Raw genomic sequence first — 14,065 nt, 5'->3', positions numbered from 1 at the left:
ATAATCTTTAAATGATAACATAACCACAAAATCACATGTTTTCCCGCGAAATTTCCATTGTGTACAATCTCTCCTCGATTGATTGTGCGCTCTCGTGCCCTTTAGTGAACTTTCAATTATATTTTATCAATTTTTTCGCTATTTCTCGAATTACATACATAAACCCATCAGTAAACGTTTATCAGTTCAGTTTATTCAATCAATCTCTTCTTTCTACTTTGTCAGTGCTCCATAAAGTTCCCAAGAGATGGATGCCCCTTTCAACGACTTGGATCAGCGTTTGCTGGATTATCAACGTGAATACTTGGATTTTATCGATGATGAGGTCAGTATCGCAAAATATTTACGCCAGTTATAGTATAAACACTACTAATGGCCATTTGAAGTTATCATTAAACCCTAGGGACTGTCAGTGTCCTCAGAAAAGGAGCTTTAACCATCAGCAAGTTTTGAGATCCAACATTTTCGAAATGCCAACTACTCAACTGGCTCACAACTTGGGATTGTTTTCCTGCAACTAACCGTGAGAGAAAGGACATGTGTACTTAAGTTATGACTTATTAGTAAGTTTGTCATGCAACCATCATTTCCAAACCTACTCAAGAATCCCATCTCTTCAGAATGTAAGAATATTTTCCCATCACCAGTACACCTACCGCAGGTGTTATCTTGTGATGCCCGTGCATGATGAACACACCAGTATCACAAAGTCCCCAATAATCCTGAGCTCTTCTCTGCTAAGTACAGCAGCAAGACTCACAATCAGCTGATTCTCAGGCCTTTTTGATTTATTACTTCGCTATGGACGGATCTTGACCTGTAGATTAGGTCACTTTGAAAGTCTCTTGAAAAAACGGTACCTCTACTTTTTATTTTAAAATATAGATTAGGAGATCAGTTTTCCTTCAAGCAGTATTTACACTGAAGCTGGAAGTGGAATCCCCGAAAAGCTAAGGAAATATACCCATCTTGTCAAACAGAGAGAGGGAGGAAGACTGTTAGTGCATGAATTAAGAAATGTTGATATGCCACCAAATAATAGGCTTATATGCTACTCTGTCACTAATCATTGGTTATTTTTGGTATATTTTTCAGGAGGATGAAGGAATTTACCAGAGACGCGTGAAGAACATGATTGAAGACAAAAGATGTCGATTGGTTGTGAATATCAACGATCTTCGACGAAAGAATCCTGCCAGGGCTGCAGCGTACGTGTTTTTCTTTTATTGAATTAATTCTTTATCTCTCTACCCTATAAACTGTAAAAAATTTAATTTCAAACACTTCTTGAAGATCTGTTTTAAGAAAGTCCTAGGAAGCAGTTTGATAATATTCCTTTAAGTAAGTCGATTTAGCTTTACGAAAAAACCAAGTATTTACTGATGAAAGCAAGTAATTCATCATTGGTAAACTGACAGAAGTCACCTCAGTACCTGTGTAGTTTCATTGATTAAAAAGGCACAATTTTTTTAAATTTGACTCAATTCTAATTCTTTGCCTTCACTTCTCTATTGACTCTCATTCTATTCTCAATTCACTTGTTCAACAAATTAAAAAAATAATGAGGATTGGAGGAATACAGAAGCAGAGAAAGTAATTGAGAGGAAAAAGAATAAAGTGAAATATGGATAAAAAGATAAATTTTATGAGTTTATGAGAGGAATTAAGTCAGGAAAGACAGTCTTCCACCGTCCACGAAGATTTCCTCCATGAACTGAGCCCATCTCATCTTTCATTAAGTACTTTCTTTTGCTGTTAAATGTCATTAGTATCTTTGTATGTTGTATCTACCTATTTTATTCATTTCGAGACATGGACAGGAGGTGGAGAATATCAAATTAAATATTAAAATGGATAATGGTCAAATCAATGTAGCTGGCGATTTTCATTCCCTTCAGATGAAAACCTAAGATACAATTTTCCTCCTCCTCACTTGTTAAATTTTTTTTTTAAATCTTACTGTTACCTATACATTTACTGTGAGATACATACAAAGGTAAATTTAGCTCTAATATAGCTCTGATATATATATATATCAGACAGAATCGAAGGATTTTTTTTTATATTTTTTTATTACTCCCTGATTAACTACTTCTTGATGATGGTCATTTTGGTTGTGAATTTTATTTATTCCTAGTTTTGAATTAAAAACCTTTTTAAAAAATCAGGTCGTCTGATGTTTAATTTTTGATTCCAGTGTTCTAACTAATACATTTGAGGAGCAGCTTGCATTCCAGAAAGCTTTGAAAGAATATGTATCAACCATTGATCCTGTGTATGCGAGTGAAGTAGAGGACTTCTACATAGCGTTTGAGGGTAGCTTCGGCAACAAGCATGTTACTCCTCGTACTCTTTCTGCTCGTCTTTTGGGCTGTCTAGTTTGCGTGGAAGGCATTGTTACCAGAAGTAAGTTTTCTCTATTATTTTCTAGTGTTATTGATACCTTTCAAGTCACCTAATAGATTTTGATTTAACTTTAATGGTCCATTCCTAGAAAGGCATGAGTTTAGTTGCATTATTTACTCATAGAGCACCTGTCAAATTAATTGTTCAAGGTTTCGAGCAATTTCTTATTTGGACATTTATTTTGGTCTAGTCATGCTAAAGATTTTGGCTATCTCCTCAAAATTGATCATCATGCTAAAAAAATTGTGCTGGTTTTTATGTGTGATTTCTTGTCTTCCAGGCTCTCTCGTACGGCCAAAAGTTGTGCGCAGTGTTCATTACTGTCCTGCCACCACTAAGACTATTGAAAGGCGGTACACTGATCTGACATCATACGATCCATTCCCGAGTGGTGCCTCGTATCCCACCAAGGTAACGTACAGAAGGTTTTAATATTTTTCACTTGATGCAGAACAATTTCTACCTCACCTCTCTCACTTGCAATTTGAATAAGATAGGTAGCTGCTAAGTTGTGCAAGTTGTGCTCAATTTGTTTTAGGTTCGGTTTATATTTTAAACAATTTTTCATCGTTGAGAGGAGTAAAAAAAATCTTCTCTCATTTCTCTTTTTTAAAGTATATTTTTAAAAAATTCTAGTTCAAAGTGATCAATTTACAAGAATTGAGCAAATTGAAGCGGAATAGCCACAAGGCTATTAAACCACAATTTAATTTGTCTAAAAGGTAAATTTCCTTGTTTTAGGTTCGAAAATTTCTGTAACTCCTCGCTTTAGCCATGATGACTTGCATAATTAGTGCCCCTTCAAGAAAAATAAATACAACTGAACTTGTCATGCTGGGAGTGTATCTAGAAATTATGTCCACTGAATTGACAACTGCAGGGGTTATCAAGTATTTTTCAAAAACATCACTTAAAGCAGTATTTTTTCAAGTGTCTTTCCTCTTTGATTCTTAGGATGAAGATGGTAATCTTTTGGAAACCGAATACGGAATGTCTGTGTACAAAGATCACCAGACAATTACAATTCAAGAAATGCCTGAAAAATCACCTGCCGGTCAGCTACCCCGCTCTGTCGACATCATTTGTGACGGTGATCTGGTCGATTTGTGTAAACCCGGAGATCGGGTTCAGATTGTCGGAAATTTCCGTTGTCTACCAAACAAACAAGGAGGCTTTACAAGTGGAGCTTTCAGGTATTTATGCAGGTCATTTAATGTATTTAGGGTGATAAAAGTCAGGGGAAAATAAGGAAGAACAAGACATTTTGACGGGAATCCCGAGTCTCAGCCCTCAGCTGAGAATAGAGGCTTCGTTTTAAAATTGATAATAACTTATCGTAATCTCATCAATTACCCTCAAATTTATTGCTTCACATAAGAAGGCATCCCAGGCACAAGCAGAGATGACACATAAAAATATTGACAGTCGTATCTGTAATTGCAGTGTTACTCTCTCTCTCTGCGGAAAGGCAATGACAAGTTGTCATTGCCTTTTCGATGCTCAAATTCTTCAAATCTTTTGAATTCATCCGTTGCTAGGGTAGTGGTATTGACTACTTCTTTGTTGGTCATGCCAAACCAAAACAGTCCTCAATTTTTAATAGGAAATTTTACTTGTAAAGTTGTGCAACACTGGTGCTGTCTGCGGGTCTTGCATGGAACTAATTGTGGAGCTTTAGTAAATAATAGGCAGCACAAACCTTTCGGCTATTGGCAGAAACCTTTGTTTGAAGCACCTGAATTTTGCCGTTGTTCTGTGCGTATAGGCCAAAGTTGAGCTACATTTCGTTGGCAGGGAACACATTCAAGGAAATTATGATTTCCCTGAACATTTTACAGAAATTCTTAAGTGAATCTTTAGTGTACGGCGTCTGAATCACCAAATCTATCTGTGCATGGTATCAGTACAGGTATTGGTTAGGGTCACATTGTGTCTTATTCTTTAACTGTCGATGGAGATTTTTCTGAATATTTGTTTCTCTTTTCTTTTCTCAGAACAATAGTCATCGCAAATCATATTGCACATCTCAGCAAAGAGGCTCAAACTTTTATTGTTCGTGAAGATGTACTTCACTGTCGTAAGTTAGCAAAGAGGAAGAATATTTTTGATTTGCTGGCACATTCTTTGGCCCCGTCTATTCATGGACATGAGTATATAAAGAAAGCCATTCTGTGTCTTTTACTTGGTGGCGTCGAAAAAATCTTGCCAAATGGTACACGCCTAAGAGGGTAAGTGACTTCATCGGAAACATATCTGTTACTCTATCTTCAATGGATAAAAATTCAGGTTTGCCAAATTTTAAATTTAAGTCTATCAAACATTCTTAGTGCATGGCTAAAATTTAGCTGTCAACTTCGGAAAGATGTTCTGTTACATTCTAAAATTGTTGTATTCAATACAGGGGAAGTAAATTATTAAATCTGATACAATTCAAAACTATTCTGTATTTTAATTTTTTAAGTGAATCCTCAGAGTTTGCGAGGCTATTTAAAGATTCAAAATACCATCATGTTATGATAACTCCCGGAAACTTGTCTCTGAATCTGATTGTTATCTTCGATCAAATCTGGCAATAAATTACAAAAAAGTATTATGTCATTCATCATTCATTTGCAGGTAGAGTTGTGGTATTCCAATATTGTATCATCAAAATGACGTATATGAAGAGAATCTTTCAAAACTAAAAACCTGAATATTTTCTGTTACCATGACCTATTTTTATTGCGAAATTGATCCAGAAAAAATCCATCATGACTCGCTGTTCCCTTAAAAACTCAGAACTGTTTTTGATAACAACTACCTGTTATTTCTTATATTTTCAAATTATTTTTATCCTCCTGATCTAAAAAAATCGCTACATTTTTATAGGATGAAATGGATATTGATTTCATTCTCTTTGTGTCGAGAGTGAAATGAAGAATCACCCTCAAGAAAGCTCTTTTCTTAGTACACAGTTGAATATAATATGGTTTAGCTAAGTCATTCGTTTACTTTATTTATTTAGCCAATTAATTTTCTTTATTTTAGTGACATAAACATTTTGCTTATCGGAGACCCTAGTGTAGCCAAATCGCAGTTGCTGCGGTACGTCTTGAATACAGCACCACGCGCTGTGACAACAACCGGTAGAGGAAGTTCAGGTGTTGGTTTGACTGCTGCTGTAACAACAGACAATGAAACTGGAGAAAGAAGGTAAAAATGATATGTTTTTGCAGCCAGAACCAAGTAATGAAGAAAAAATGGACTGTACAAAAGTTATTCAACAAATTTTGAAATAATTTAGCTTGTCTTCACAGCCATGAGTTGTTGAATTTTGGCCTCAGTTTTTAAGTTTCTAACATCCACTTAAATTGATGAGCCAGTATCCTCGAAATTATATCTAAAATATTCTGCTAAAGGGACAAATACACTCCCACTGGAATTCTACGATACTCTTATGATCTCAGTGACACCATAATTAACGTTTGTCAAATAAAGAGCCGGAAATCTATGGAACTCCAGACCTAAAAAATTTGTAAATTTCATTAATATGAGCACTTATAATCAGTTTGTTTACTCCACAATTACATTATTTTTTCCTTGCTCTATTATTCAGGCTTGAAGCTGGTGCCATGGTTCTTGCCGACAGGGGAGTGGTTTGCATCGATGAATTTGATAAAATGTCGGACATTGATAGGACTGCCATCCACGAAGTCATGGAACAGGGTCGAGTGACAATCTCCAAAGCTGGTATCCATGCTCGTTTGAACGCCAGATGTTCTGTCTTAGCTGCTGCTAACCCTGTTTATGGAAAAGTAAGGACATACATTTTTTTACATATGTAAGGTGTAGCAAAAACTTTAGAATTAACATTCTGACTGTGTTCAAATCAGTGACAAATCGATTTCGGTGAGGTTACAGTGTAGATTAGTGTCCAATTTTGACTGTTATACTTTAATTAAAAAGTTTAAGTCTCAAAACTTCGCCGAAGAAAAAGTAGTGGCACCAGCAGATGTCATTATTTAGTTAACACATTTTCTGCCATGGAGTTTTTGTAAAATTGTTCCTGTCAGGCCGGGAAAACACGCTGAAAAGTGATGAAATTCAAATACTTCAAACTGAGGTTATACCTAATTGCTCCCATGCTAGTGCTTCCCATTGATTACAGGTGTAACTAGTTCTTTTTAATTAATCCTGTAGAGGACCTTCTGACCGCCTTTTATCACACCATCAAGATGAAACCGTGGCATATGAAACCTGGTCATTGTGACTGCTTTGGACTGACGTGAGTTACAAAGAAACTGTTATTATGACTGGGCCTAACAGTGAGTGTGTTAAAGCAATCTCCTAGAAATCTATCCTTACAATGGAGAGCCCTTTTATTTTCACGCTCCAATCTGTGAAAGGCTGTATTCTTTGCAGTCAAATGTTTCAATTTTTAAGGCACTGATCCTTCTGATCATGACTGTTGATTTCTCTTGTACTTTTTTTGGAGCTATTATGATTAGGGTTAATATATTGTTTGTTTCTCCCTCATCCCTGACTTCCCTTTTTAACATTATCTTCATCATAAATTGAATTGAATGAATTGATCAAATTTTTTTATTTTATTTTTTAGTACGATTCCTTCCGTACGCCCATGGAAAACATCGGTCTTCAAGACTCATTGCTCTCAAGATTTGATTTGTTGTTCGTCATGCTGGACAAAATTGATGTCGACCATGATAGTATGATCGCTGATCACGTTGTGAGGATGCACAGATATAGGTGAGGAGTCAGATCTAGAACAGTATTTTTTATTAAGGTAAGGGAAGGGAAAAGGGTAAAAAACGATCTACTTCTGCTTTCACATCAGACTTAAAAAGCAGATAAAAAGAGAAAGGAGAAAAAAGTAGAAAAGAACTCTGCCTTTAAGTCAGTTTGATTGCATCAATTGAAAAATTGATAGCAACAATGAACAGATAATTTTTGTTTGAATATGTATTCTGAATAGTCCAGTTAGAAAATAGTATGACTGTGGACCTCTAACAAATTCAAACTAAATAGCTGGTTTGGATTCAGTTAAATTTTAAATTTTTTAAAAAATAATTTTCTGGATCATTCTAATCATTCATCTTTATTTTAGGAGTCCCAATGAACAAGATGGTGAGGTTCTACCCATGGCCACTGATGCAGACATGCTGAGCACATACGATATCAGTGCTGAAGAGGAAAACACTGCTATTTATGAGAAGTATGATGCAGTCCTTCACGGAACCACCCGATCAAAAACGTAAGTTTTTCATTTATAAAGTCAATGAACTCCTTCATAAAGTTGTGTTGATTTACATCCGTGTGATCATATAAAGAATCACCTCTTGTAGTCAATATAGCCTCCTCAGTATACTAATATCTGTATACTGAAGGAGACAGGTTGTAATGCTGAAGTACGAAAAGCCAGTAGATTAAATGTGGATACATTCAGAAAGTTGGAGCTAAATGCTCCGATTTCAGAAATAGGATGGCCAAAGCTGAAATCAACCTGACTACACTATATATTGCCTGATTTCCTCTTTTGCTTAATTATTTTTACAGAAAACTTAGCAACTTTTTCCCTTGAAATTTTCTGAGAATATTCTTTGTGATTCAGAAAAAATTCAAGAAAATTTCAGTGCATTTACATTATTTTGTTTTCTTAAAAACAATTTTAATAGAAGAATTATTAGGCAACATGAAGTGTACTCCATTTTGCAATTAGGAACCATAATTTCTGGCTCAGTTTTGAAATAACGTATGCACTATTAGCTTCCCTATAGATCTATGTGTTTTATAGATGAGTATAGAAAAAATTAGTCCCCATTTGAAAAATGTAGTTCAAGTGAAGTTCAGTTGATTGTGATCAATGCCGTTCTCGTGAAGGTTCAGTGCAATAGTTCGCAAGTGATTCTTTTGCGATTTCAAGGGAAAGAATATATTTTTCGGTAAAGAATTACATAAATTATCATAGCCTGAAATAATTGCAAGTTAGCAGAGCGAGACTGAGAAAGAAGCTCTGTTTTCCATTTTTAAAATGAAATACTGTGAGAGTAGCGCCATGCGGTTGAAGTAATGAATACTTCTCATTTTTTAAAGATGTATGCAAACATATCCATGTTGTGAATCCTTCATTTGTCAAATTTGTCGGTTTAGTCATGAGTTTTTTTTAAGTTGACTCGAGTGAACTGCACTCTTTGAACAACGCTTATGTTTCAATACTTTGTTAGTTTTAAACAACAAGAAATCGGAGAAAATCGTCCGCTTTGTTCTAATAAATAAATTTTACTGAGCAACTTCAATAGATTTGGGGCGAACCGACAAATTGTTAAAGAATTCCCGCTCCTCTCTCTTCATCAAATCAGTAACCAAAGAGATGGCTTTAATTCATCAGACAAACGAATTATGTAGCTCACTCTGTTTCCTCAATCAGAGTTTGAGGCAAGTTTGCCCATCAAGGCATGTGCTGAGATTGTTTGTTTAATGCTCTTTTTTTTTTTTAAAGAAAACACTCAATGTTCTGCTAACATTACCTCTCTAATATCCTGACTCTTTCATCTATTTTGCAACCCCCTGTTCTGATGCAATGTTGATTTTTTTTTTTGCAGCGATAAAATTTTCACTGCCAGCTTCATGAAAAAATACATTTACATCGCAAAAATTCTGAAACCAGTACTCACCCAGGAGGCATCAGAGAAAATCGCCGAAAAGTACTCAAGGCTTAGATGTTTGGAATCTGTATCCGGCAATGAAGCCAGGGTAATTATAAATACTATTTTTTAGCAACTAATAAAGCTTTTCCCCTAATGATTTTGGCATTTGCCAACTCTTGCATTTAGTTTTTTTGTTTGAGCCTTGTATTCTTTGTTATGGATGCTATTCTCATGTTGATATTTATATTAAAAATTTTGATGACCTCAGAAATTTAAACTCTAAAATGGTGGAACTGTTTTTTACAGCTTTAAAAATCTTCTAAATTACAGAGAATGAATTTTTCGATAAATGACCATTACTGCATGCTTACAATGCAAATGTTTGAATTATACAACAGGAATGCAAAGAACATTGCTTGCAAAAAAATTGTTCTTTTCTCAAGCCAGTCAAAGTAGCACCTGAGTGCTTTGGTTTTGAATTTTTCTAATTTTGCCTTTTTCTCTGTCCTTAGACGCAACCTGTAACCGTTCGTACTTTAGAGACGCTGATTCGATTATCAACTGCTCATGCCAAGTGCCGTCTATCGAAAACCATTGATGCTGTTGATGCAGATGTAGCTATTGAGTTAATCCAGTTTGCTCTATTTAAAGAGGTAAGCAATAGGAGATAAAAATTGAATACTGATTTTTTTTTTCAGTAATTTTCAATATCTTGAAAACTCCTTATAAAATACGAGTAATATGTTCTATTAATAATCTCAAGTATTTTATTTAAATTATATGGAACTAGATTTGGCAAGTCGGGAATATTAAGATTCTTGATGTTTTAATCGATTGAGTAGTATCGTTTATTTATTAAAATTTTAAGTTACGACCAAACAAATGATTTATTAATTAATGAATTATTAATTTATAATTCAAATGTGTTTTTTATTATTATTAAAATCAATATGTAGGAGTTTAAAACGTATTAAATTGATTATAAGTAAGTTTCACCCCTGACTTTTTTGTTGGTAGCAGAGGAACAGGTTTGTATCCGAGCGGTTTATAGAAAAAATTCAACCAAATTTGTATCTAATCTCCAAAGTTGGAAGTTTCCGCACCAATTGGTCTACATTTTGCAATTGGGAACTACTATTTTTCGCTCATCCATAAAAGCTCGTTTTTGCATAGGAAAACTAACAGAGGAGCTCTTGTTGTTCCTAAATTGAGTTAGAAATAGTAGTCCTTTATCGCAAAATGTAGTGAAAGTAGTCCTTGCATTCAAATGATCCAATTAGAATCCTATTTTTTTTCTCCGAGAAGGTGCAGTCATACTATGAAATTTGTCATGCAGGGTTAGTTGAATGTATGCTCTGCTCTGAAATTATGCCTTTAAACTCATGGTTGATGCAAAGGTTATAACTTAAGTTTAAACTTGAAATTAATAATTAGGTAACTGGCATTTATTTCGATAGTCTTATAGTGGAAAATTACACCAATCTCTTGACTTAAATTCTTGTTCAAGGTTTTGGAAAAACCAAAGAAAAGCAGACGCGCAGATGACGGTGATGATAGTCCGGCTGAAGATGATGATGATGATGAAGATGGTGGCAGTAGCAGACGAGGCAAGAGGACCCGCTCAGACAAGAGCAAAGTAAGATTGCTTTATTTTTTTCAATTCCTATGCGACTGTCCTCAGCTGTGCTGTCTAATTTCTTCTGATTACATGAATAGTTCGTTTTGCACTAGAAATGCTTCTTTTCTTGTTGGAAACTCAAGATTTGGAGTTAAATAAAGAAATCTAGAACAGTTAAAAACTGTAATAAGTTAAACAGTTCACTCATTTGTCGCAGCCTGAAATCTTGTAAAACTTTATAATGCCTTGCTGGAAAAAATTAAAAAAATTGAACACCCACTGGAATTTACAATTACTATCAAGAAATTCTTTAAAGATAAGGTATATTATACTACAAATGAACGTTTAGAAGAAAAATGGGTCGTTTAACATTGTTGTACTCAATGTTAGTTTATGCACCGTGGTACTCATTGCTAGCTCTGTCATTTTACACTTTGACTTCGTATTCATTTTTATATTGTAAATTGAAAGTGGAACTACAAATTATTCTATTCTATTCTATTCAGCCAATCACTGATTATTTTTTATTAATGCCTCTAGGAGAGAAGCGAGTACGATTTCTCAGATGAAGACGAGCCAGCAACGGCTACACCAAGGTCAAAGAGGCAGCGTAGAGATCCCGAGTCGCAGCCAGAAACAACAACAACATCTCAAGAGCCTGCGGACGTCAGAGAAGCTGTCTTTGATCAGCCTGCTACAGAAGCCCCTAAATTACCAGAGCCCACAGCTATTTCAAACGACAGGTTTGTCAGATTTCTACTTAGTTTTTGGGACGTGGTTATTTGTTAGTGCTGCATTGATGAATTAAATTTTATTCGGTGGTGCTGTATTGATAAAGTAAGTGTGTTTGACTTCACCTAACAGACACTACTTATTTGTCGGTGAAATACTCATTCAATAGACTTTTTAACCAATGCAAGAACAAATATTGGAATGATGGTTTACATGATCCCAGCCGGTTTCTGCAAGGAGACAAGCATGCAACATTTGTGGTACATTGTTAATGCCACCTAAAAGAATTCTATATATGCTGATTTAAGCTTCAAGTATCTAGACCGATTTGTGTGTTAGATGACCTGAATAATTTACAGTTGCCAGGGATTGTAACATCAAAGAAATTTGTGAGGAATTAGAAGGGAAAGTTTCCCTGGTATTTTTTTATTGAGTGCCAAGGTGCTCCATTACATTGGTCACTATTTGTGATTGAAATATAGGGCGGTGACGAAAAATTTAGAAAAATTGGATGGTCTGCCCTAATGAGGAAATCGTTGATGAATTTTCAATGTCATTTTGTCTACAATTATCAATTGATTTTGTAACCTCGGTATGTTTCGAAGACCAAGCCTTGGGAAATGGAGACATTTTTTTTTTTTTTGTACAAATTTTCCTGAATCCAGTAATTTTTTTTTTGCTGATTTCTAATGATATCAAAATGATGAGGTTTGACTTGCTTGGGAGACTTGATATTTTGAAAGTAAACAGTCATTTTTTGACTATTTATGTCATGAATGCTTCTTTTTTATTAAATTTTGCTTACCACTCATTGAGCAAATTGATCTATCACACATCTGTCGTTCCAAACTTTAGCTCACTAACTTCAAATATGATACTTTGCTTTAAGTCTCCCTCATGTATAGATCATTCAATATATTTGACGGTTCCTCCTAGAACAAATGAACTCTTTTGGTATTGATCATTTTGCTGTATCTTTTGAGAGGAGCACAACTTGATGGCGATATATTGAATAGCCTAGCCTCTAAAGCCGTCTTTTGTTTTCAACGAAATGTCTGCATCATGTACTTTCAATGTGAGGTATGACTGTCTTGTTAATCTAAGTCAAATTTTATGTTCGTAGGTTGAAAAAGTTCAAAGGTGTACTAGCTGACACCTTCCGTCAAGAAAGAGCTCATACCCTGCCTTTCACTCGCATTATGCAAGCGCTCAACCATCCTAATGAACCACAGCCTTTTGCTCCTGGTGAAGCAGCCGCTGCCATCGTTCGCATGACTGACGATAATCTGGTTTATCATACCGATGGAATTGTTTACCTCCTGTAAGATTCCTGAGCAAGGATCTCTTGTACCTAACTTATTTTGTAAGTGAGAAAACTCTGCCTGAAAATTGATGTTTAGTGTCAAATTGGCTGTGCTGAAAAATATCCAGTATGAACTTTTGGATGTTGCCTACTAACTTCTAATATTCACATTTATTGGCAACTTTAGGGTTTTCCCCTTGAATTTTGCAGAGAATTTTATTCATGATTGAAACTAGTGTTTCTGAAAGTTTTAATGAAAAATATTCACAGCGTCTCTGAAAAATAAATTTTTTACCGGCAGAAATCAAAGTACCCAAGTAGGAAAATAATTGCCATGTATGTCACTCTCCGATTGATTAACTAGTCCTAGTTTTCCATGGGGCTCTCAAGGAGCAATAAAAACAAAATCTGATTTAGAGATATTTGCATTTTTGAGGGAGAAGAGATTGTTTCTTGTTGTCGAAGTGAAATTCTTTGAAAGAATATCCATCCACGTCTGTTTAGAAATTATTTCAGAGGTTGACAACTAAAAGATTCTTGTGTGTGTAGAACTACATTGCCATCATTTGGCTAATATTTGTCCCGAACTAGGAACGAGGGGGGCTTTAAAAGGGGAAAAATGGCAGAACCAATCAGAGAGCAGTGCAGTTTCTCAGTAGTACAAGGATTGAGATGGCAATAATCTACTTTCTTGGGCACCTTAGGAAAAATTTGGTAACATTCAAAAGTTCCCGCCATACTCTTCTTTAGCACAGCAGAACTCCACATAGCTGATCGTCTAAAGTTCAAAGCCTTGCAATATGCTTGGTGGAGGCTGAAAAGAAACTGTAGTTAGTAAGTCAGCATCCAGATGTAATAACAGTGTAGCAATGCGACGGTGTAAGTCGGCAATCACATAACTCGGTTTTCCATGTTGCAGACTTCCTGTCATACTTTATTTTTTAAACGGGAAACTACTCAACGGCAATTCTTTAAAACTGCCGTGATTTTTCTTCTCTGTGCGAAGAAAATTCTGCAAAAACCTTAAGGAATGATGTCAATTTATTCTCCTTTATGGAAATAACACAGAGGCGGAAATTTTCAGACACCGCAAACGAGATATGTGATTGCGGACTTACGCTGTCAAATGGCTAATCTTGTTCTAATTTCAAATTTGCATTAAGTCTGTACCTCTCTAAGTGCCACATTTTGATACAGTTCATTGAGTTGTAAGGATAAGTTGTTTGAAAAGTTCAGTTTTAAGTATCACCGTTTCATATCAGAAAATTTTAAATGTTTTAACTGTATTTTTGTACAATAAAGTTTTTTAATCAAATTTTATTACTTGTCTAAATTTTTTTCATTTGTTTGTTTTTAAATTTA

At 35.1% G+C, this 14,065-nt stretch overlaps 1 protein-coding gene across 1 annotated transcript; it reads left to right on the top strand.

Moving 5' to 3' along the window:
- The first annotated feature begins 53 nt into the window (after nucleotides 1–53).
- Nucleotides 54–14,023, top strand: Mcm3 (minichromosome maintenance 3). The gene is made up of 15 exons (XM_019051138.2): nucleotides 54–325; nucleotides 1,096–1,208; nucleotides 2,198–2,406; nucleotides 2,687–2,817; nucleotides 3,361–3,599; nucleotides 4,401–4,634; nucleotides 5,434–5,598; nucleotides 6,002–6,200; nucleotides 7,004–7,152; nucleotides 7,511–7,657; nucleotides 9,006–9,156; nucleotides 9,563–9,703; nucleotides 10,558–10,686; nucleotides 11,209–11,411; nucleotides 12,524–14,023. The coding sequence occupies exons 1-15, from the start codon at nucleotides 248–250 to the stop codon at nucleotides 12,723–12,725; spliced, it is 2,490 nt and encodes an 829-aa protein (XP_018906683.2). The 5' UTR covers nucleotides 54–247; the 3' UTR covers nucleotides 12,726–14,023.
- The last annotated feature ends 42 nt before the right edge of the window (nucleotides 14,024–14,065 follow it).

Source organism: Bemisia tabaci, chromosome 6 (assembly GCF_918797505.1).
Source record: "Bemisia tabaci chromosome 6, PGI_BMITA_v3".
Lineage (NCBI taxonomy): Eukaryota > Metazoa > Arthropoda > Insecta > Hemiptera > Aleyrodidae > Bemisia > Bemisia tabaci.
Note: the sequence above shows the minus strand (reverse complement) of the source record. Positions and strands in the feature narration are given on the sequence as shown.